Here is a 25917-nt window from a genome sequence, read left to right as displayed (position 1 = left end):
ATGCAATTATTTTGCCATAAATTAGTGCAACCTAACACGAATTATTAAAAAAAAAATGTGTAGCAATATTCATTTATTGTAAAATATCATTAAAAGACAAAAGTGTAGGCGGACATATTGTCTTAGGTAAGAATTGTTTTTTGTACTTGTGCAAATATTTATCATTGAATTCAAATTTAGCACATCCATTATACTGTCCTACTCAATGATGAAGTACTCTCGACTCGTAACTATGCAATCATATACTGTAGAGTGAGTTCTCCAATTTTTTTTGAGTACATAATACTACGACGCATTCATTTCTCTTCTGTGTTATGTTTTTTAATTGCAATTTTTGCAAAGGTCATACAACATATTAAAATTCTGATACAATTTCATTGTGTTCAATTGATTGAAAATATTTAAAAATAAAATGATGTGTAATATGTAGGTATTAACACTTTGTGTTATATTACAATATAACGTGTACTTTTACAACAATAAATAACTAGTTTTTTGTTGAATTTTATTCGGTTTTAAAATATTTTTTATTGCTTCGTTTATTGTTAGACTTAATTCTTTTTGGAAAATCATCAAATCTAATTAAAAATAATCACAAATTTACTAATTAACATACATTTAGTATTATTATTTATTTATTCCGATTTACGGGTTTTCGTATATTTTACATCGACAAAAGCTGTTAAATAGACCTAAAGTGGTTTTCGCATGTACTTTAATACTTTATAAACATTATTTTAATAAATCCACCTTAAATTTAAATAAACTAATGCAAATTAGGTTTTCTGGTCAAGCTTATAACTACTCTATAAACCATTTTTTAATTATAAGATTGTTATTTTTTTTAGTTTATTTATTTATATACGTATTTCGTTGTATATATTATTATGTCTAATGTTCAGTAACATAAATTAAATAATTATTTTTATTTTTTATAAGTTACAAAAATTAAGCTATCAAAGAAAAATACCAAAAAAAAGAGTGGGTAACTGTAGCAGTCATTGCACTGTAATATATGTTTTAAATTTGAATTCAATGATAAATCACTGCATATGAAAAGTAATTCTGTGTGAAGACAGACTGTCAGCCTATGTTACTAAGTATATTTTATGATATATTTATATTGGTATTATACTATCACTGTAATTTATTTTACTATAAGTAATAAGGTGGGTTGAATTAAGTTTTTCAAAAAAATTGAATTTATTATATTATTAATGTTATAGTGATTATAATAGTATAATATACATGTATTAACTATTATTATTGTCATTAATTTTTGATCAATACATACATATTATATAGATAGGTTCGTGGTATAAAACATAGCCAAAATATAAAATAAACATAAAATATATATCAAAAATAATCTAGAAGTTTTGAAATATAAGAATATACGTAAAAGTTGTATGTCATTAGGAAAAATATTATTTAATTATAATAACTAAAATTATTATTCTTTGTTGAAATATTGAATTTCCAAATTTGAATAGGATATTTCAAGAAACATTTTTTTATATATTTTAACTTTTAAGTACACCATAATATTTTCAAATACTTAGATTACTTTACCATTCAAGATGTTATCTGTAACGATATTTACATCCGTTTTTTAAATGAGAAAAAAGGTAATGGAGGGGAGGAGTGGGTTATACATCCAAAATCCCCCTGGCTACTACCGCCGTTCACAGCACATATACTTATTTAATTGGCGTTGCTTAAAAATAGCGTATCAAAACTTTTTTTTACTTGACCAAATCTAGATATTTACCAGTCACCATCATTAATCATCTACAATTCCAAACATGTCTATAGTTAACTCTCCAATATTACATATTTTACAGTATAATGACACAAGCGTATAACCTCTACTAGCTACTAGGAACCACCTTATACACATATTACTTACCTCACAATTTTTTTAGGGAGCAAGTGCCCTCCCCCTTCTATCAGAGATTTGAGCCGCTGCTAATGATACCATTTGATATATATATAGTTGAGAACATTAAAAGCTCTTAGTTGTACCAACAATTTATTAAAGGATGGAGAAATTGTAATCTTATGGGTTTCCTTGTTTGGATTTATTAGAATTCTGAGTTAGCTTTGGATAGTACAACGAAACCACTTTAACGGAGACCTATATAGAGTGTACTTTTAAATTCTCAAGAAGAAATATATGTATAAAATAATAAATAAAGTAACCTTTGAATAGAAATCACTTTTATTTTATACTATTACATGGATCCACGAAGACGTGATACATAAAGGTATTTTTAAAATAGTAAAAATAAGGACACAATCACGGTTACATTCTATTATTTTAATAAAATTTACTTTGGTTATTATAACACCGTATATTTTATAGAATTTATGTTATTTGTATCGCGGTGCGCCTTACATTTTTTTTAAAAAACTATTATCTTAGAAGTTTTTATTTTCAAATATAATGGGATAGGTATCTAAAATTATAATTTAAAAAATATTGGATAGGATGGGTTGGTGAAATATGAATTAGAAGATAGATAGTATTGTTGATGGTGTATGTTCTTTAAAGTCTAAGATAAAAGTTAAAGTAAATAATTTTTTTTATTGAGATAGAGCTTTAAAAAAAATGGGGAAATATACTCTTCTGTAAGTAGGCGTTGAGTGTATTTCGTCATTGAGTAAGTCATCGTAAAGGATGTGTCGAATTTGAATTGAGTGATAAATAATTGCATGCAAAAAGGGTTCTGAGCGAAGGCAGTTGTTATTCTATTACTAAGTAGATTTTGTGATATATATTATTGAAATTAGTACTATAGTAATACATTTTCCAATTAATAGTAAGGTAGGCTGAATTCATTTTTGAATTCAAAAAATCGCATTTAAAATATCATGGTGTATGTAAAATATACTTCGTAATATACGTTAAAAGTTTCAAGTGAGTAGCCACAAATAATAATTTTAAATTAAAAAAATACATCTAAAATCATTGTTTTTAGTTTGACCATTTAATTTCTTCAATATTTTAACTTAAGATTTCTTAAATAAAAATTGGAAGTGTATTTATTTTTTAGATTATTCGGTTACAGAATCTTGTATTTATTTTTAAATTCTTAGTTATTAAAATTGAAAATTGTATGCATTTTTAACTAGAAAATAATTTGTGAATTTTTCCGATCTTGTGAAAATTTGAACCTTAAATGCTTAGGAATAAAATAAACATCGTGATTCTAATATATTTTTAAGAAGCTATAAAACAACTTATGAGGTATCTTGTAATCAATTTTCTTATTTTTTGCTCATATTTAGTAATCATGGTACATTTAACAATTTAGGTTATTTTTTTAATAGTTTCCTATACAGTTTAATGTTTATCAATCATTCAAGCAGATAATTTAATCAGATTCGAATAACACGTTAGTTAAATGTCGAAAAATAGCGCTAATGTGTTAATATGTTTTAAATATAAAGTTTAGTTGGTTGAAAAAGTTGTATAATTTTGTTTAGAAATAGTAGATCGCCGTAAGTCATCTAGATTTTTGTCAAGATTGTCGATTTTTTGGAATGAGAAATACTGCTATAATAGTTTAGTTACTTTATTTCTAGTGTAAACACTTTGGGAGATATTGTTTGAATTTTTATTTACTACGAGATACTTACATTGTTTAATTTATATGACTAACAGTGGTTCAAGTTTTGCACTAACTATTATAACCTACGAAATACGTTATTTGTGATTGAACCCGATAGGAGCAGCTGCTAATGCTAATGCTTAAAATAATACATTTCTTTTGTGTGATATACAATTTTCAGTTTTGGTATGTTATTTTCAAGAAATTAATAAATATGTGGTTCATAATATTGTATTAATTCATTTAATTCATAACAATGTACATTCTGCGGACGTGAATTCCTATTGCAACAGGCAAATTGATAGGTGGCGACTGAAAAAGCAACTCGAATAATAATTATGATTTTACTAAAACAAAACAAAACCTACAATATATTATTATGTTTGCGTCGACTCCAGTAATAATAAGACAATAATGAATATTCATGGAACCATAAATTGCATTTCATTTATTCGAGTTATTTAATATGGAATTTAAATAATAAATATGACATATTTGATATTTCTACAGAAAACATTGTTTTCTCCCTAATTCAGTAATGTTGAAATACCACGGAAATTTGTATTGTTGGGATAACGTCATTACTAAGTACTAACAAGCATGTGCATAATATAATTAGTGGTGACCGAAAAATATATATCTGTTCACAAATCGTTTCACGTCTTCTGCTGTTGGTTGGAATTTGGTAGGTGTTTTCACCATCGATAATATTAAATTGTAAATACATAATATACAAAATCTATTATGTATATAATATTGTAAGAGTATAATTTATAGGCAGATACCAAAATTGATCCATAAGGTATATAGCAGCCCAATATTTGAGATTAACCTTCAAATTGCATCAGCCAAATCTGTGAATTTCACAAAATCTTCAGCAACATAGTGATAAAAACAACTTTTTTAAAATATTATTTTAGATTTAGAGTGTAGGTTAAAATTTGTTTTGCAATAATGTGAATTATTTCATGTTATTTTGTGTTTTGTTTTTGTGTTTATCATCACTTTTTGGAGCAAGTAAAATTCTTCAAACATCAACTTGATTGGGAAAATCTAAAAAATGTACTTGAAAAATAATCTGTTTCCCAAAGTTTTCCACAGTGTTGTTTTTTTGGACAATGTTGGAAAGATCCTAACATTTGCTGAATTTTGGCTTATTTTATATGTATTTTTTAAAATCACCGTTAACTAAACGACCACCATTTTCTAAAAATTTGATGGTACTGAATAATATTACGTTTTGTGGTCAAACATCACTATCGCAGTCCACAGAAATATCATCGTTGTGCAAGTGTAGAACATATAATATTATATATTACACGCTATTCATATACAGGGTAATTCACCAAAGACGCTCATCTCCGTTTTTTCATTTAATAATGAATTTATTAAAATTCTGATTTTTGAAATTTTTAAATATACTCGAATACAATTTTTTCAAATTCTTGAATATTTTGTTATTACTTATGAAATATCCTGTTGCGGTGTACTAACTTCTATTTTTTTACTCTAAATTATTAAGTGAATAATTTGGAATATAATGCATAAAATTAGCAAATACCATTTTTGTTGTTGTTCCAAACACACAGAATTTGTATGGAAACCCCGTGGTGGTGAGTAGTTGTGCCTTGTGAAAATTAAGCAAATGTATACTGAAGTTGGTTTCTTGTTACATTAGGTTTTGTTGCTATCCGATTGCTGTGAAAGTGTAATTTTTGTTACTAAAATAATAGGAAAAAAAAACTATATATTGTTGTATTTGTTTTAACTGATTATAAATTGAAACGATAGTGTATCGAATAATATTATAGCATTAAGTTACAATTGATTTTCGAGTTTTGTAAGAAATTTAATCCTAACAATAATTTAAAACCCAATAATATGTAGTATGTATTCGAGTAATAAAACTTAACGAATTAATGATCTTTGTCACATTTTCTTATTAATTTTATTTTTTCATATTATATTTATCGACTATTATTTATGTTCAGAAGGCTAAAATTGCATGTCTCGAAAAAATTAATTCTAAACATTTGAAATTCTGCTTCGAGAAATGTTCAATAGAAAACTTTTTGTATCGCTTAAGATATTTTAGGTACAACAATTTCAAATCACCAGAATATTTCAAATAATTTTTTATTTTTTTGTTATTGTTTAAATCACGTCTAAACATTGTAAATTAAAGCTCAACATTTAATAATCTAAGTAATAACTGGATTTGGTACTTACTACCTATATAATATGTTTATATATAAATTAATTTTTGTAAACGGGCACATAAATAACTAATTGCAGAAATTCTTGATATATTTATTTTATATTTGGATAAAGCATTTTGTATTTTTGTAAAAAACCCTTTATATTTGTTTCTTGTTTTCGTATTCGGTGGATAAATAAAAAAAACTTTGTTGTTAGATGATCATATTATACTATCATATAGCATACTACCTATACATTATTATATTATAGTCACCCTCAGTCTTTAAACATTTAATGGAAATCGTGGGTTCACCGTTGGAAATGTATAACTTAGTTTGAAAATTAAATTGACAGAGAACTGGTGTAGTCTTTAATCACTTTTTGTATATTGGTAGGTAGGTATATACTTACACTTTACAATAAATAAATCAACTACCGATCAAATATTGTTCTTATAGACTGTATAAGTCTAGCTGTTTTTATTTCCTTTTCGATAACTTTATACATTTAAACATTAAACTGATGTATTTTACGACTTATACCTATTTCACTTACAACCAACTGGTCACGTACCTATTACATTTGTGCATAGTATGTGCATTCGTCATCTCAAACATAAACTAAATTTATTGAAAGTAAAATATTATATATTTATATATCATCCAAAATATAAACTTATACACATGGTTTATGTAAACAATAATGCTATTTATTTATTTATTATATAAATTGAAATTATAAGTGTTTAATAATGAATAATTTTAATATCCAATCTAGTGGCCAATTTATATAAATCCTCTTAATATTTAGGTAAATAATTATAGATTTTTCTTTTTATATTTTTAATCGGTACTAGTTTGGGTCAAAAAGTTTAAAGTAATTATTTAGTTTGAATGCTCTAACTGAACTGGATGACTCGGTAAAACATGTCTAAAATTTCAATAATTCAGATATTTTTAATGTTTCTGAGCTTCTTTACGCTTTAGTTTTGATTGAAAAACTTTGGTCCCCCTCAATTTCACAACTGCCAGGTATAATACTGACCCAACAAATAATATTGTTCTCACAAACCTCGTTGTGCCAATATTAAGGTGAAGATCAGATAAGTGCGCAAAAGAAAACAAGCCTCCAGCAAAATGTGCTCTTTGTGCTGGGACTCTTTTTTTTGGGCGTGGGGGGAGGGGGTTACCGATGCTTTTAAAAACTACTAACAGTTTTCTAATTTAAGTTCTCTAAAGCACCAAATAGATTCACTTCCCCACCACAAATATAACTGAAGTTGAAATTTGAAGCATTATTTCGATCACTTATCGTTAACACATACAATTTTTAAAAAAAACACATATCATTGTAAAATCAATACATATACATCGCTCCCTAATCTAAAATAATTAGCTACTTATGAGTTATTGGTATGGATAGTTTTGTTGTGGTCAACTAAATAAATGATAATTTATATAATAAGTTCATATTGTCGAACTTTTGTAAAAATATGCCGCGTCTATTTAATTACTTAATAGTTTTACATGTTTTACGTGTTCTATGTGTTTTTAATATACATTTTAATACCTAGCTTATTATTGAATCTGGATGGTCATGGATTAATTCAAAATATAAGCTGTGAACATAATAGAAGACAATAAACATATTAATTGGAAAACACATCAAATATGAAGTTAATTAAAGCACTGTCTAATACTAAATTTTCCTATCTAAGTATTTCCTTTTTAAACGAAATGCTCTATTGGCTAATTTATATAATTACTAGTACAATTTTCTAGTAACCTCTTAACTTATATTATATTTTAAACTTAATTAAAATTGGGTTTGAAAACCCTTTTTTCATTGATTTACATTTTTTTCGACATTACGTTAATCTAATTTATGTTATATTAATTTCTATCGTCTAAGATAATTAAAAACGTCGTCATCAGCTTTCAATGACGTCAAAAACAAATAGGTACACTCAATTTCAGTATTTATGTACGAGGTAGGTACATATAAATATATAATTTTAATCGGGTTAAAAATGCAGAAAGCTATTATGTCCTACAAATATTGATTTATTCACGCAAGACAACACGGGTGACAGGTCCTATAAAATTGAAATACGTACTTCTAAAATAATGAATTTTTTATTCCTGTTTTTAATCTGCACATCATATTAAAGATTAAAAAATTCATTTTCGAAAAATGTCTTTTTTTTAAAACCATAGCTTATATCAATATTTACAAATATTTAATTTAAATTAAATGTATAATAATTTATGAGATATGATATTTGTAATCAGTCAATATTAATTCAACAGAAAATGTATTTATTTTTTATATCATACACAACTAATTAAAAAATCTTTTAAATTGTTTGCTCGATCACAAATTGGTTACCGATTATAAATATTAAATACCTTATACTATAAATCCTGTTTTCCAGTACTCAAAATAAATAAAATTATAGATAGCTGGGGATTCCATGTTTAACGGTCAATATATGTATGAAATCCGGTAGATTTTGTACATTTGAACTCTTTGCTGTTAATGTTAGTGTAACAGTAAATGGAGTATAGCCTTACAGGTACTATATTATGTAAGTACTGTTATATAATAATAAATAATATTATAACAAAACAGAATATAAATAAAATAAAAAGAATCAAGATTGCAATATGGTACGTATTATTATGTATTTTTAGAGTTCAATAGTTCTTAAATCAACAAAATGATTTCTTAAAAATCAGCTAAGATTTATTGCCCTCTGGTTCTGGAAGTAATGTAAAGAATGTGGTTTCTGAGCATCAAACAGTCGGCGAAAATAAAATGAGTACCTATTACTAACATTAAATCTTAAATCGCTAAATTTTAAAAACGTAATTATAACCATTATTCCCACGATGTTTTTCTCTTGTAAACTAATAGAATCCCTTACTTAATAATTAAGTAGGTAAAAGAAATCTTTGCAAGTTACAATAATACATTTGAAGGTGAATTTTTCTTTCCCATGGTAGATTTTTTTTTTTTATGTCAATATATAAATATTTTTATGTATCATACGCAATCTATTACTATATGTGTTTCTATATCTTTTGATGTTAAATTATCACAAACTTGTTGTTATTTGTTAGTTATTACTTTCGATATATATAATGTTTAACGGGTATAATACAAATACTTAGCGATTTATTTTGGTGTTCAAGTTTACTACGATAGTTTTCTCTCTAAAATCCTGATAATACTTAGTCTACATTTAGTTTTCTCTGATTCTTCATATTTTTTAAATTAGATACTATACATTCGTAATGTTTTTTCTAGCGTATAAATTGCACATTTTTCGATAAAGTGTGTGTATCTGATCAACTACTTTTCTTTTGATGTAGGTACACATATTTTCTTAACATTTCTCTCTCTAAAAAATAAAATAAAAAATCTTGTCTCTTTAATTTCTTATAACTGATGGAAAAGTTTCAAGTTATAAGAAATAAACCAAAATACAATTTTATAAAAATTCAGTAATAGTTATATATAAAATTTACAATATCATAATATAATTGATTGTAGGAATATTAGTTTATGTAACTGCATAGATATACTTTATACATTTTTATTTACTTAGGAGTATGAGTTTTTATAGTGGTCATTGGTGCGTTTAGTATTTATTAAATCATAAATGTCGAGGTGAATTACATCTCCCCTCCAAATTTAAAATTAGTAAAATAATTTTACCTTGTGGAGCAATTTTGGCTCTTCTCTTTTCATGATCTAGTCTTCAGACCAACCAACTCTTAATAACACTTTCAGTTACAGTTATAGCTGTCAAAAACTAAGCAAACTATTCATTTGATTCTCTAAATGGCGCATTGCAGTGACCAAATCTGTCTACATAACTTTTTCCTTGAGACAAACGTCTAATGTTACTTTTAACGACATACAAATCCCAAATATTACAAAAATCTAAATATTTGGGAGTTATTTTTTACAAGTAATTAAATCGAAGTTCTCATATAATTTACGAAAGAAGATTATTGTTTAACAATAGAAAATGGTTACTTAACAAACTTTAGTCAAAATCTTCAAAGTTCGATATTGACACAAAACTAAATATTTTCAAACCATTATTATAGCTGTACGGTGTGCAAGCGGTGGTCTGCTATATAAAATAAAATTTAAGTTTTTTAATTTCAAACTGTCCACCTTATTACTAATAATGTTCCTTACTACTATCTTTACTCTGGTATGTATAAACATGATGCAGAAAAAAATCCCCTTATATGGCAATATCTAAATAATTCATCTTAATCCTTTTATTGAAAAATTAGCTGCAGTAACTATGCCCAAAAACCGACACTACCGTCTTAGAAGATTGGTTATATTAAATTTTTTTTTTTTTGCAGAATCGACGTTGCATACTATAAGCAATTTGTTGAATAGTTTTTTATCGGTTCTGTTATCAGTTATCCTAAGTTCCACAAGAAAAGCGCCTTTTTAACGGGCTCTAGTATTATTTATAAAAAAATTAGAGAGATTTGTTCTAGACTGCCGTTCTCAACTGTTTGCTTTTTATTTTTGGGTTACAGTTGGTATTGAAACAAAAATGAAATACCACAGCGCCTTGCGGGAATATATTGTAATATGTTTGAGTATTCAGTATCCAAATTAATAAAACTACATTGTGATATACGATATTTATTTCAGTAATATATTATTTATAATCTATCATTGTTCATCAGATGATTGAATATACACATGTTAGGTAATGAGTACACCGAACAACAATCGATTATTATTCGGTAACTCACGAAAACCGGAATGATACCGGTTGGCTATTGGAAAAAATGTGTATAAAATATGGTTTTTTTTTTCCATACTCTGTATAGTGTATAATATGGAGTAGGTACAATAATATACCAGTTGTATTTGTTAGGCTTTGGATAAATTCGTTGCCAGGAATTCAATGAAATTATTTATGTCGTGAAAATGATAATACCTAACGTATAGAAGCAAAAACAATTAGCATGCACATTGCACACACAGCACACTGCACATAGTTAGTGAGTGAGTGTTCTTTTCCTCACTATATTTTTGAATTTAAAAGTTTTATAATGAAAAATCTCCTACTTATTATGTAATGCAAGCTATATCTCAGCTGTTGTATCTCATTTTTTTTGTACTAATGATAACTTATAAAGTCATTATTTTAATTGAATATAAATATCTACGAAATGACGAGAAAATTTCATATAAAAATGTATTATATTATTATAAACACTTATTTTTTATAGTGAACCAAATGTAGGTATACATAATAAAGTTTGTAAAACATGAAGTTTTTGATTTAAAACTTGTCAAAGGTAGCCGTATAATTTAAATGTATAGTAATTATACAGTAGCTAGGCCGCAGGTACCTACAAAGAAACAACAAAATATAATTTTATGTCTAAAATTGTAATTTAATTTCAATGATCATAACTTATAACTCTTAAAGAATGATTATTGTTCACCCATTTCATAAAGTAATGTACGTAACTATAGTACATTTTTTATTAACAATTTAGTTTATAACATTTATTGTCATTATAATAATATTATGCGTACCTATCAAAATAAAAATTCAATTTTAGTTTATTGACCAGTTAAAATTCACAGATAATTTTAATGTTGAACGGCTTGAGTGAAAATAATTATATACCTTCAGATTTTATTGTAATTTTTATAGTTTGATCCATCAGGCATTGAGCGCACCTTGCAATAACATTACATTTTAATGTTTTAGGCCCAGCGTTCATATAGGCGAACAGAAAACTGCAGGATGCGCCTAGAATATAAGGTAGGCTTTTGCCTAGAGTGAATGCATTTTTGATATACATATTGCTTTGTACATAGAGAGCTTATGGTAATGCTGATTTTTTTTTATCACATTTCAGCGCATTTAGAATGAAATACTTGACAAATAACATCTGTATAATTTGTGTTGAAGTTTGTTATTGTTTGAGAATTAATATGATATGATTTAAATGAATACATTTTATTCGTGTGTATTTTCCATTTGAAATTTTTAAGTATGCTTTATTGAAATGATTGTCTTGAAACAGGCTTGGTCATTGTTAATTCCAATTGAGATAGTTATTCAATTGTACTTATTCTTAGTATTATCTAAATAATAATGAAGTTGGATATTTTACTATATAAAAATTGCTATAATTAGGTATCTAGCTAATATGTTCATAAATTAATTTATGCTTGAAATATATTACGGGTGCTGTAAAATTATTGTTCAATTATAGTACGAATTATGGTTTGTAAATAAAATACTAATTATTGGAAAAAGTAGAATGTGTCGTGAAGTTTGTTTTGATATAATTCGAGATCGTTAGTGGCACTATTTGTTGTTTTTATATGTATACTTTTAATATATATATAACTATTATACATACATCATATGGTATAAAAACAACCGATAAATAAAAATAGCACGTTGAGTTTGAAAATAATATTCTGTTTGATTTTATGCAAATCAAAAAATTGTATTTATATTTTACATAATAGTAAGAAATGTAGCAACGACAATCTTTATATTATTTTGAATAATTTATTCCCATTTAGTTATATAATAATATTTAAAATATTAAATATTGACATTTTTTTGATATTTTAAAGTCAAATTATGAAGGATAGTTAAACATTTATTAAGGATAATGAAAAATCAGTGACACCTGATAACAATATAACATTCGTGATTAATATCATAAGAAGAATTATAATAACACCATTTTTTTTTTTTTTACTTCACTCTTGTAGATTTTATTGTAATTTATGTAAATTATAATACACTCATACTCGTACAATCATAAAACATTATAGGTATGAAACATAATGAAAACACTTTAAATTAATTATTAATTGTAGTATAAATATTTTAAGTTTGATACCTGATGAATTTTGAGAACTGTAAATCTTAGTATCAAATAATAATCAGACATCGAAAATGTGTTATAGTACTTCCTATAATAACTAATTATTTCTTAAAGGTTTTGTCAAATTTCAATATAAATAGGTATTTTCGAGTTTAATTTAGATGATTAGGTAAAATAAAACAAATACTTTATATTCAATATAATATGTAAATAATTATTATAATAACAGCTAATAATCCGAAAGCCATTTAATGTTAATATGATATTGTTATGTATGGACTTACGAGTAGTTATAATCACTAGCTTAAATTAACATTGAAAATAATTGTTGTGTTACGACTAATTATTCCTTTTGAATATTGTATACGATCATATTTGAAGGAAAACCTTATTGGTTTCAAATGTTTTACAGTACTTTTTTTGAACACTTTTTAGAACAGTAAATTTATCTAAGACTTTTATGTGGACTTTTGTTTAGACTGAAATGTATTATTGCCAGTGATTGAAATGAGAGAGGTATGGAGGGATAGCTTTCCTCCAATTTTTATGATTTACATTTGTCATCCCTTGAATTATTTTGTCCACAATAACATATCCCATTATGACTATAAACAAATAATAAATATTATCAATTCATATAGATAATAGGTTCATAAATGGTGAATACCTATTGTTATTATTTATAAATTATAAGTTTTTTTTAAATTTTTAATTGTAGAACATCAAAACAATCAATGTAACAAAGTATTAATTTATTACAAAATGTGAATTTATTTCCTCTGTGATAGAGTTGGAAGTCTAATAACTGTACAAGTATAAATCAATTAATAGTTAGAATGAAATAAGTAATATCTACTAGGTAATTACATAAGTAATAAATATACAACAAATATGATATATTATATATTATGTATAATAGTTACAACTATGCAGATTTGACTACTATACTCTGTTCAAGTTAAGAAACGTAGTCGACGGCCAAATTGTGTGTAGGGGCATGGAATTATTATACGGCAAGTATACAGATAATTGACTGGGTAGGTGTGACAAGCGGATCTTGCCTGATTGCGGCCCAACGAAAACTGGTCATCGCTGACTACATTTCTAAACTAGAACAGAGAATATATACTATTGTCTAAATTCAATAGGTATATGAATTTAATATATCTATTTAATAATAATGAAATCACTAACAAAATAGCATCTCTATATATTTTTATTTAAAGTTAAAATTTTAAATAATTTTCAATCAATTTAAAACTTCTTTGCAGGCTATTGTATAGTTGTATTTATCTATATACATAAAGTATTTTGATTATTTTGGTATTATGTTTATTTAGTAGTAAGTTTCTCTCATTAGTACTTCTGGCGATTTTCGTGTTATTTATTTTATATCAGGTTTTCATTAAGTACACTTCCATTATTGTTTCTTTGTCACAGAGTGACAGTATTCGTAGTATTTAATATAGTTAATTAGTGCAATAGTATGTAGTATGTTTTCGTTAAAGTATTGAACAATTATAATATTCAGATTAGAATCCTATCATGCACTACCGTACAGCCATGAGTGGTTTAGTAGGTATTTATTTTAAAATAGAAAAATTAACTATTTTGATATCCAGAGTGTAACGCCAGTTCTTTAAGAATATCAAATTATTTTCTCATACGTGTTTTTAGAGTATCAATATGAGATGTCTATTTTGAGTTTCCATCAAATTTTACTTATAAATATTTTGTATTTTTTACTCTATTGATTAATTTACAATTTTTCTGCCAATATTCCTCATACCTTAATTAGGTACTACATATTATATTGGAATGTAATTTAAGTGTCATCTGTTTAAACGTGTTAGTTTTATTCAATGGGAAGGAAATATCCATAATTTTGTGATATGCAATTTTTTGTTTACCATTTTTTCAATAATTTAAAAAAACTTTTTAATTTCTTAATCTTTCCAATTGTCATGTTCAAAGAATATAACTGTAACATCCGCAAAAAGTAATAAGTCTCCTTTTACGTTGAACTCAAATAAATCATTTACATACATGTACGGAAAATAGTATGGAACCAGCAACAGCCCATTGAAGTGTACCGTGCCGTAATATTTTAGAGTAGTAAGTTCATTAGTACTCAGAGTATGTACAATCAAATATTTTTATGTTAAAAATCAAAATATATTTGTACGTATCTAAGTACAGCAAAGTATATAAATAATTAAAAATATATTATAATATTAGATGAGAATAAAAATCAGAACAAAAAAACTAGGTAATAGAAATATAAACACAATTAAATATATCCTTAGTGGATGGTTTCAGGTGAAGCGCGGTCAGAAATATACAATAGAACATATACAAGTACGTGTTTCTAATCAACCGTTTCCCCTCAACAAATAGCTAATGGTCATAGTTGCCGGGCTTTAGATTAATAAAAAAAAATATATTTATCCTTTAGAATTCAAATGTAACACATATATTACAGTGACACACTCAATGAGGAGATACACTTGAAACCTACTATTATAATTTAGTGCAGCACCAATGTGACTCAAAAGGTTATAAAAATGGTTCTTTTCAATCATCTTATTTAAAAAGTATTCAAACTAATATTAAATTATATAAAAAAACATGTAATATTCACAACAATATTTTGTAGTGTTTATTTACAAATGGTTGTGTATTCCAATGAATTTGTTTTTTTAAATTATTAATAACAAGAGTAACCATTATATATTTATATGCAACACTTATACATTTTCCATTTTTAAATTAAATAATTTTTTTTCACAATTATTTCAATGATGAATGATGATGTTTAATTATAGTACAATGAATTTATTATATCTGATTATTGAGAGAGTAAAATACAAATTAAATTAAATTTTACCCTTATGAGTTTTGACATTGTTAGATTTTTTTTTAACTGACAAAATGCAATTAATTTGATAGTTGCTTACTTAAAAAAAATATACAATTTTTGTTCTTAGTACCTACTCAATTATGTCGTATGTATTTGAAGGATTATTTTGTTACACTACAAACCGAAAATAATTATGCGCAATCGTGTTTCCAAAATGGAAAACCATAGGCAATATGGTTCTACCTCTCTTTACTCTGAATATGATAGGTACTTAGTAATACACTAACACAAATAGGTACAATAATAATGATAATATTACTCGGTACTTATAATAATTGTAATTGCTACTTACCTATGATTTGAATGTGTCTGCGTGTTTCCTGTTTCATTTTAAAAGTGTAGTTTTGTCTCTTCGTATTTTTTAAATAAATATTATTATGATTAAAATCTGCATCCAATATGTTTTTTTAATTAAAATCGGGCGTGACAAGCGCAGTAATTGCAATGTACCTATGTATTTACAATGTTCGATTATCATGGAGCAGAACGAACACACAACCATTCCCTTCACAGCAGTAGTCCAGTAATTTACCACACGACCAGTGAATGGGTCAGGTTAGGTATATAAAAACAGATGGTAAAAAAATCTATTGATCGGTTAATCGGTTAATCACAACGGTGGTATAGGGTTGAGCATCTACCTACTTCAGAAAGCTAGTGCAAACGCATTCGTATTATTTTGACCTCAAATAAACAATAATACATTTCCTTGAGTTGTCGTTTTTAACGTCACTCGATCCCAAAAGCTTTCTGCAGGGTCATATTTTGTAAAGTTTTAGATTGTTGTTGCGTGTCCGTTAGAACCACAATAATTTATGTTCAGAAACCAGATGTATAAGATATTCAGTGTCTACATAAATACCACTCGTATATTGCTGTGTATAGGTACATACGTGTTTATCTATCCGTTTAACTGTTTTACATATTATACAAGTACATTTTTGATAGTTTATGGAGTTTTGAATAATTACACTGTTGGTTACAGTTTTATAAAAAAATATAATTTTTGATTACAGTAACTTTTTTAAGCGTTTTAATTTTTTTTACATGAAAGCAGAATAGTTTTCTGAAAATGTTGATGTACAAATATCGAATTAAATCTAACAAAAAGTTTTATTTTTCAATAATCGCTTAAAGTTTGGATGAGTGGAATAAAATAGAAAAGGGTCTAGAGAATACCCCTTAAAAGTTGTGGTCCACTACTCCACAATGTAAACTTTAAATGATTATTAATAAAAAAAATTACCTTATTTTCGATATTTATCCATCAAAGTTTTTATAAAAGTATTCCGCTTCTGGTTATGAAAAAAAAAAAAAAATATTGATGCCAGTTTAACGGAACACTTCTGTATAATATATATATTATAATTTTCACCCGATAGTCGTCACCGCTGTTAAAATTATTAAAAGTACGTTAAGGGAAAAAAGCTGATCAAATGTCATATTATTTTTCGTCGTTATAAAACGTTTTCTGAGGGCTGTGAGACACAAAAAAGCTCAAAAACTAGTTTATGTCTGTGACTAATCATCAAGCCAAATAAATGATCAGATTCGTATTATAACGTTTTTTGGTTCGTATTTTCTGTCGTTACAATCGCGGTATTATGCCGAGGCCTACGCATAATATTATAATCGTTGTGAAAACGCAAATTACCGAGGAGCTATTTTTTTTATTGATCCTTTAAACATCGGCAGCTGTGGCCTATTATAGGTATAATGTATTATTTTTTTATGTTTTTACATTTTTTTCTTCATTTATTTATATAATATAATGTATACATGTTTAATTTTATACATCCACTTAAGTTGTTATGTTTATGCATGGTCGTGTATCCAGGAAATGTTTATCACACCTCAACGAAAATATCATTAATATAGGTGCCTATAAATTATAATATTATTATCATTTTGACGTTTGACCATAATAGTCTCCACTATAGCATTATCTAAGGGACCCATTGTCCGTATATTAATAAGTAATACTTATATGTTTACTTATACACACTGCACACACATATAGTCCCTTGTGACAAAAACTTCCGGAAATGCACTGTATGTTATATGACGATAGTCTGGCATGATGTTCCAATGATGCATCCTACACCCATCGCGCCGTCATGCCACTATAATATATTATTATAATATTAGAATGCAGGGATGCGGGTTTTGGGTCATTAAAACCATCTCTAACTTTACATATTAACGCCCCCGAAAATCGCTTAAATTCATATTATGTAAATGTATATCGTTTTCATGTTTTCAACGAGACCCGCGTATGGACGAAAGAACAATCGCTCTCGAAATATGTCGTAAGCAAATTTTTGTGTGACCTCCCCTGAATGATGCATCCCCGGTAATGGCATACTTCAATGACTCGGTAATTGAGTAAAAATGTACAGTCATTGACTGATAACTTGACACAAAACCACGGTACCGTTTCCGGTTTTAAATTATTATTGACATAATATCAGATTTTGTTTAGCAAAATTTGTATATTTCACTTCAACTTTTTGAGTCTTTGAAGCAAACTGTACATTTTTAATATTTTCACCACCAACCTTCTTCTTTAATACACCAAAATGATAATAAATATTACATATCAGATTATATTATTTATAATATTTTTTATGACAATTATTGGGTTGAGATGTTGCAATTATACCACCCACCTATATTAGACATGAAGCAATTGCTTCGAATAGTCCTATATCTCGCCGCCACTGGACTATATTTATTACAAAACAATTAGGATCATAATAATTATGAAAAAAATAAATACAAAAATGTATAATATGCCTTACTTCTACCTATATCTTACTATAATATAGGTGTATAACATGTAACCAATGGGGCAACCATTAAAATAAGGAGAAAATAAAGTGTGTGAGCTCGAGCCTTTTTAGCTACCTATAGGGGTTGGCAAATAAGCTATACTATAAACGCCCTCAAAGTCTCAAGGAATCTATTGCTGTAACTTTTATTAAAAACGGTTCAATAGTTGTTGAGTCTTTTAACTTCGAATAAACCAACATTCATTTTTAGCTTTTCACCACCCAACTTCACCCTTAAAAATCGAAAAAGTATAAATTATTGTGCTATATACGTGTATCTTGTTCTCTTAGTGTACCTCAGTTCACTAATCAGTATCGGTTTTCCCCGCTTTCTGAATTAATGATACCGATAGGGACAATGCATCTGTGGTAGATTTGTACAGCACTTCGTAAAAATCGGATGTGGTTAAAACTACTCTCTAAACTTTTTTGATAGCTCTAAATTTCTCAATATCGGTCAAGTAGTTTTGAGTAGATATAAGCTATATATTCAACCATCACATTTATATTTCCAACTTAAATTTCTAAATACTTGCGTGAGTACCTCTTCTGGCCAATTCGTCCAAGTTTTTATTAATTCATTCCGTAAAAACCTCATTAGGACAATCACATATTTTTTTTTAAAAATGAGCCAATAATCCTGTCTAGACTTTCTCAAGTGATGCAATTACCAACGCATAGCATTAAAATGTCATTATATAAGATATATACAGACTACTAGACTAGTTTCACTATTGTTAGATTTCAGTGTATAAAAACATAGAGATAGAAAATAAATGAACCTAATTAAAAGTTTAATATTTATTATTGTATTTACTATTTTGTACAAATAAAATATTAATTGCATACTCAGTGTTATTCGTTTCACAATATTAGGAGTACCCTGATTGTGTTGTTAAACTGCCATTAAAAATTGAATTCTAAGGAAATTCGTTGAAAATTTTCTTGAAAATGTAAGTATTGTATATTATATAAACAAAACACAAAACTAACACGGTGTCACAGTGACAGTGACACTGACAAATGACTGACGGACGTAAACAGCTCCAAGGAAAAACATTAAAGAATGGATAGTTAGGCTAGGTTGCTAGGCAATTAACAACACATATAAATCTTATTTTGTATCCATCCCAAAATAAATTATAATGTACAAATACAAAAAAGCTTTATTTTATATATATAGATACGGAAAATTATACGCAATCATAATAACATCAATAACTATTTTATTACTTATAAACAATGAGGAGTTGGTACCGAGTGAAATAATCAAAAAATATTCGATTTGTTGAAGCTAAAATTAAATTTATATGTGAACAACTCTATTACAACATATTATACGAGTTAAAAAATAAAATATAAGCCTTCTCGGAGTCCTTAGGAATCTATTTATGTAACTTTTATTGAAAATGGTTCTGTACTAGTTCTATATTTTCAAATCACTAATAGGTGCATTATAATTTATATTACATCACAAAAAAGTAAACTAGTATATTACATTTGATTTATTTAAGCTATTTAGATAATATTATATATCATTATTTTAGTGTGGTACGTGTGATAAATTGACTATACTTTTGTAAATTGAAGTGTATTTGGGTGAGAAGTAGTTAACATTTTTTGATTTGGTGCTTGTTGTTTGTTATCATATGTTATCATATCATACGCAGGGACTTTTTTTATTGACGACGATTGTTGATTATGAATATAACATCAAAGTAGGTACATACAATATGTTCAGGACAGTGCCGAAAGATATTTCGGAAGGGTATTGGTTTTAAATTAAAACTTTTAATTGTTTAATCTACTTGATCGATAATATCTTATCTGATATAATATCTGCAAAATAATTTTCAATACGGATGATATCTTAGTTTTAATACACAGCTAACGCTATTAAGGTCCACACACACTGCAGCGGTGGCGGTAAAATGCTTTTGTCGTGGTGGCAAATTGTGTCAGGACTCATTTTAACGTTACTCCTGCAGTGTATGGTTACCTTTAATGTGGTAAAAGTGTCGGAGAAAATAGATGATATTTTATTCACCATAACGCCTCTTATATGTAACTGAAATCATTTAAATCGTATTTAGTCTTTTAATAATTTCGTCATGGAAAATTTTTCAGCGAAGTGTGTATACAACTTTCACACGCTGTTAAAAATGGGTTATTTTTGGAACACGAGCCTTAATTAAGCACTCTGTATACGACTATAAGAACTGTTTCGTACCTATGGCGTAATAAATATTATAAGTGTCTCCAAAACCAGATCGTAAGTCGTTTTAAAACAATAATTTATATACGTATATTGCACAGACACTTAAATATATACAAGTTAATAAACTACCTACATATTATAATATAAAACACCTTAATCGGGCGAATTAAAATCTTAAGTAAACAACATTATAAATATCGAGATTTATAAATTTGACTGCGAGTCTGCGATAAACAATTAGTAACAACGCATATATACACGCCCTTATGAAATACATACATCTGAACCTTCTACCGTGTCATTGTCGTCTGCGACGAACGTCGTTAACTATTGTTTTGTCACCGTCGTCGTTGTATACTGTTAATCGATTTTTGGCCGTGTTTATGTTTTCAGAATGGCCCGGCCATCGATCATCGCGGATACGGTCATGAACAAAGGCAAGAGGGCCTCCACCGTCAGCAGTTCGACGACGATGACGTTCATCGTCTCTAACGGGCCCGGCGGCGTGTTGCTATCGAACGCCTGTCAAAATCGCATGTTGAACGCTCCCCCCGAAAATCTCGTCTAGAAAAAAAAAAAACACAAAATATATATTGTATTAGGTTTTAGAGGTCCGACGGTATCGTCGTTAGTAAACAACTATTGTCTATTCGCCCCGCAGCTGTCTGCTCGCTATTAGTATAAAAGTTTCTGACCGGTAAACCCATTACTTTAGACCCATGCGTGTCACTTTTACCGCCTCAATCCCCCAATATTCTCTTAGGTAAGTACTATATTTATAACACGTAATTATTGCGTGACGTGTTTAAAGTGTGTGTGTGTGTGTGAAGACTTCTTAAACATCCGTAAATTAAATGCGATTGACAAACCATTGCTCATAATATAACCAATAATCCTGAAATATTGTTATTGTTTAAACTACTTACTTTACAAAAATATAAACGACAAATAAAAATGCACCTTAACAATATATACTGTGCTCGTTTAAAATATTCATTTTAATATTTTAAAAATCACCGAAACAATTTCATGATGATTATTTTTCATAATCATCATGAAATTGAAACATAATTTGAATTCATTCAAACATGACATTATAACAAACAACAATTAACTTAAAAATTATCCAATTCAAATAGATTATAACATTTAACTATTTAAGTGATATATTTTAGAACTGTTCAAGATATTATTTTCACTTTTTCCTATTGTTGCTATTTTTCTAAAAACAAATTTTAATTTATATTAAAAAAAAAGAAATAACGAATCATTTATCACTTTGAATGACAAACGGGTCTCAATATTAATATTTAAAGTCAGGAAAAAATAAAAATATATTGGTTTAATTAATGTTTTTATGTATCAGTGTAAATACTACTCGTTAAATACTACTACATTTGGATTTAATTCAAAATATATTAGATAACAATGTAATACATATATTAGGTGATTACATTTGTTTTTATCTATAGTACTTACATCCAAAAAAAAAACATATACAATCCATGTGCTCCTTGTTTACCTAATTGTATGATTAATAATATTTTTTTTTTTTAGTTAATATAATTTGTATAGCGAGTTCCATAACTATATTATAGATTTATGACTTGGCATTTTTTAAATATGTATCTACTATTGGATCGAGAAATGATAAAAACTCATTCGTTTATGTATATAAAACTAAAGATATACGTGTGTACTGAGTAGTAACTAGTAAGCAGAAACTTAAATTTAAGATTGCTGTATTCCATTATATCTGTACTCAATAGATTTTTTATACATAAACAATTAAAATTCAAATAGTTGATTATTATTTGATAATTAATAATATTATAAGTAATTTTTAACAAAGTGTTTAATGACACATCATATCAGTGCTACAACTAGGTTTATGTTTAACATATTTAAATCGCTAGAGTTGTAAATAGCGAAGTACTACGATAAATTCCATGAATACATCATAGATACTGAACTTTCGATTCATGAATAAGTTGATAAGGATAACCCTTAGTCGTGGCTCTGCATATCAGTATTGTTAAATTATTTAAAAGTAATCAATTCATAGATAGTAATAATGTATTATTATGTATTGTGTAATATTGATGAAGGATCCATCATAATATTTAAGTATATATAAACAGTTAGAAGTTAATTTATCTCATACTTGTTTTTGTTACTACCTAGGTACATTATATGTTATTGATCATAGTCGTAAGTCCATTACAATACAATTCTATTATTTTCTCCACAATTCAATTGTAGCATAATTATAAATTATATATCAACAATTGGACTTAAAATAATATGTTAAAAACTATAATAATTTTAATTATCATCGTTATAAATGTTAAACATTCATTTTTTATGTTCGAATATCCAGTATTCTAAGAGTATTATGCAATACTGTTATTTATAAACTAATTTATTGGTTTGATGTTTCTATATTGGTGTATAAATATTGTTTTAATTATTTACTATACAATACATATTATAATTAAGTGTGATTATTTAAATTTACGTTATTCAGTGTTATCTCATGAATAAATAATGAACCTACTACCTATAATATATTTTGTTTTTTTAATTTTTTAATTTTTTTCCAAAATTAGTTTCATTTTAATATTATAACCAGTTATAATCCAATAATACGAGCGTTGTTTTTACATCGCTTATAACGAATTTCCGTTGGCTCACAAAACGATCAATGACCTCAAGACTTCTATAATTATGTTTTTCTAACTTGTTGAGATATTACTGCTATAAAGTAGGTACCTACTTTAAAAAAACTAAGATGTGGATAAATTGCGACTGTAACATCATATTCAAATGTTGTTATGTTTTATTGACTTTGATGGGTATGTAATAACTTAATTATTAACAATTATTTCAAAGATCATTATAAGAATTTAAAAGTAAAATTAAATTAATCAACTAATAATTTATAAAGATATATATTATTAATAAGACCTTCCCTTAAGAAATATATCATTATGAGTTTCAATTTCAATAAAACAAACATCTTTTAAAATAATTTTAAAATACTGAGAAATATTGTAAAACTGCATTAAACAATGACAGAATTACAGAATTAATATTATTCAACTAAGTCCTTTTTCAATATACGTGAGTATCAAATTAGTAATTATCTTTAATAATGTAAAAAGATACATAATATAATCATGTAATAACATACCCTTATTGTTTTATTTCGTTAAAATATCCACAAAATAATTTTAATTAATAATCAACTAAAAATTTAAAAGTAACCAATTCTATTTGCTACAATAATGTAGATCATATTTTTTATAAAAATATAAAAATTTAATAAAATGTTATTCTTTTTTATTCAGAAAAATAGTAAAAAAACAACTATAGATAATAAGGAATTATCAATTTTTGGAACAACCAGAATTCAATAATGATTCCCATTTTGATTTAATTTAATAAAATGTTATGGTATGGTATTGACAATTTATTTAATTAAGTACTTCTTATTTCAATGTCTACTTAAAAAACAGTGTCTAATAATGTTTTATCAATGGGAAATATTTTAAACGGAAATTCAAATTAATGGCTCGATTAAAATTCAAAATTGATTTATGCTTTGATAGTGAAATAGTATTTCGATCACATTAACCGTAGGCTTACAACAGTTGAACATTTGTTACTGTTATTTAAACATTAAATATTATTTTACAATCTAAAATTATTGTTGGCTACAACAGTTATACCAAATATTTTCAACGTCAAATTCAATGTGCCATGTTGTCATATTTTCAAAACCCATTAGACGGTTTATTGAATTGAATACACTCAGATAAAGTCATTGTTTTGGAGAAAAACATGTTTGTATATTTTGTTTTACAATAATTTTTATTGAGTACGAGAAATAATAATAAATTCCCCTCCATTATTGCAGATCATTAAGTAACTATGTAGGTCAAGTATTTTATACATTAGTCCACTGCAATTAATCTTTCTGTTATGAGTTAATGTTTAAAGACAGTAATTTGTACAGATTTGAACTGAAGTTTTTATACTTATATCGTTATATGCGATACCAATGTACATATTTTCATGAACGTCGTTAAGTAAAATTTGTAGTTAAATTCATATTCGAGGTATTTGGTAGTACATTTGATTGTTGTATTTGAATAATATCAACTGTTTACCTATAGACTAGAACTGTTGAAATGTTTAGGTGTACGCTGTAGTATGTCTGGCATAACCGTGGTCACAATATAATATGATTAGATTGACGGTGTTTTTGAAATAAAATTATACTATGAACTTATAGACTTAACACCGATAAGTAACTACATAAGTGCGAGGAATAGTAGTGGAAAACGAATGGCGTTTACGACGCATTATACTATCATATGAATGGATCGAATCCTGGAATTTGTATACAACATTATTATAATATAAATTGTACATACCAACAGACGACAGTTTTTATAAGCCATGCGGATAATCTGTTTAGAATTTATAGTACAAATCGCTTTTAATATTTTGTACATTTAAGCATCTGTAGAGGTACGACACTACTGGATTTTACTCAACTTTCAAGCTCGTTATAAAAATGTAAAATAATAAATACCAAAGTCATAGCCACTTAATTTTGATACTTAGTAAACACTTTTATAATTTATAACTATCTAGTCTAAGTTCCAACTGATTAATAATAATTATAATTATGTACCTACCTGTACGTTAAAATTAAAAAAAACTATTTATTTACTAATTTTATTATGTAATTACTTACGTAGATTTCATCATATAAATTATTGAATTGAAAATTTTTTTAAGTTATTTTAAACAATAAACTTTTCTTAGATAAATGTTTGTTTCCAATTTAATGTAATTTTAAACAATAGTAGATATATTAGAAAAGTCACACAGTGTCTTCTTTATTTTATTTTAGATATCTTCTATCCGTATCTTACATCACATGCAAAACATTTCAAAAATATGATTGATGATTACAATAGAGTTTATCTAAACCGGATAATTTTCTTAATTTGTTTAGTGCTGTCTTAAAACAAATAGCTGTCTAATCAGTAGTACATTTATCACTTTTTATCGCTTGTAGGCACGCTAAAAAATACAACGTGAGTTCGATAATCAAGTACTATTTTTATTTCATGTATAAATTATTTGATAAGTACTAGAACTAGATATATATTTTTTCTAGTTAAATATTAGTAACATTTCTTGAATTTTCATC

At 26.6% G+C, this 25917-nt stretch overlaps 1 protein-coding gene across 4 annotated transcripts in view; it reads left to right on the top strand.

Moving 5' to 3' along the window:
• Window positions 1-21270, top strand: part of LOC111032947 (diuretic hormone receptor-like) — a 78035-nt gene extending 56765 nt beyond the window's left edge. For 2 of the 4 annotated variants that reach the window (XM_022313445.1, XM_022313443.1), the window contains exons 12-13: window positions 11581-11634; window positions 21084-21190. In XM_022313445.1, the coding sequence (XP_022169137.1) occupies window positions 11581-11626 (46 nt within the window). In that variant the 3' untranslated portion in view covers window positions 11627-11634; window positions 21084-21190. Of the gene's footprint in view, window positions 1-11580; window positions 11635-21083 lie in introns of all 4 variants that reach the window. The other 2 variants (XM_022313441.1, XM_022313440.1) reach the window with 1 other exon arrangement.
• The last annotated feature ends 4647 nt before the right edge of the window (window positions 21271-25917 follow it).

Source organism: Myzus persicae, unplaced genomic scaffold, assembly GCF_001856785.1.
Source record: "Myzus persicae strain clone G006 unplaced genomic scaffold, MPER_G0061.0, whole genome shotgun sequence".
Taxonomy (NCBI): domain Eukaryota; kingdom Metazoa; phylum Arthropoda; class Insecta; order Hemiptera; family Aphididae; genus Myzus; species Myzus persicae.
The sequence above is the reverse complement of the archived record's forward strand: the minus strand, read 5'-3'. Positions and strand labels throughout refer to the sequence as shown.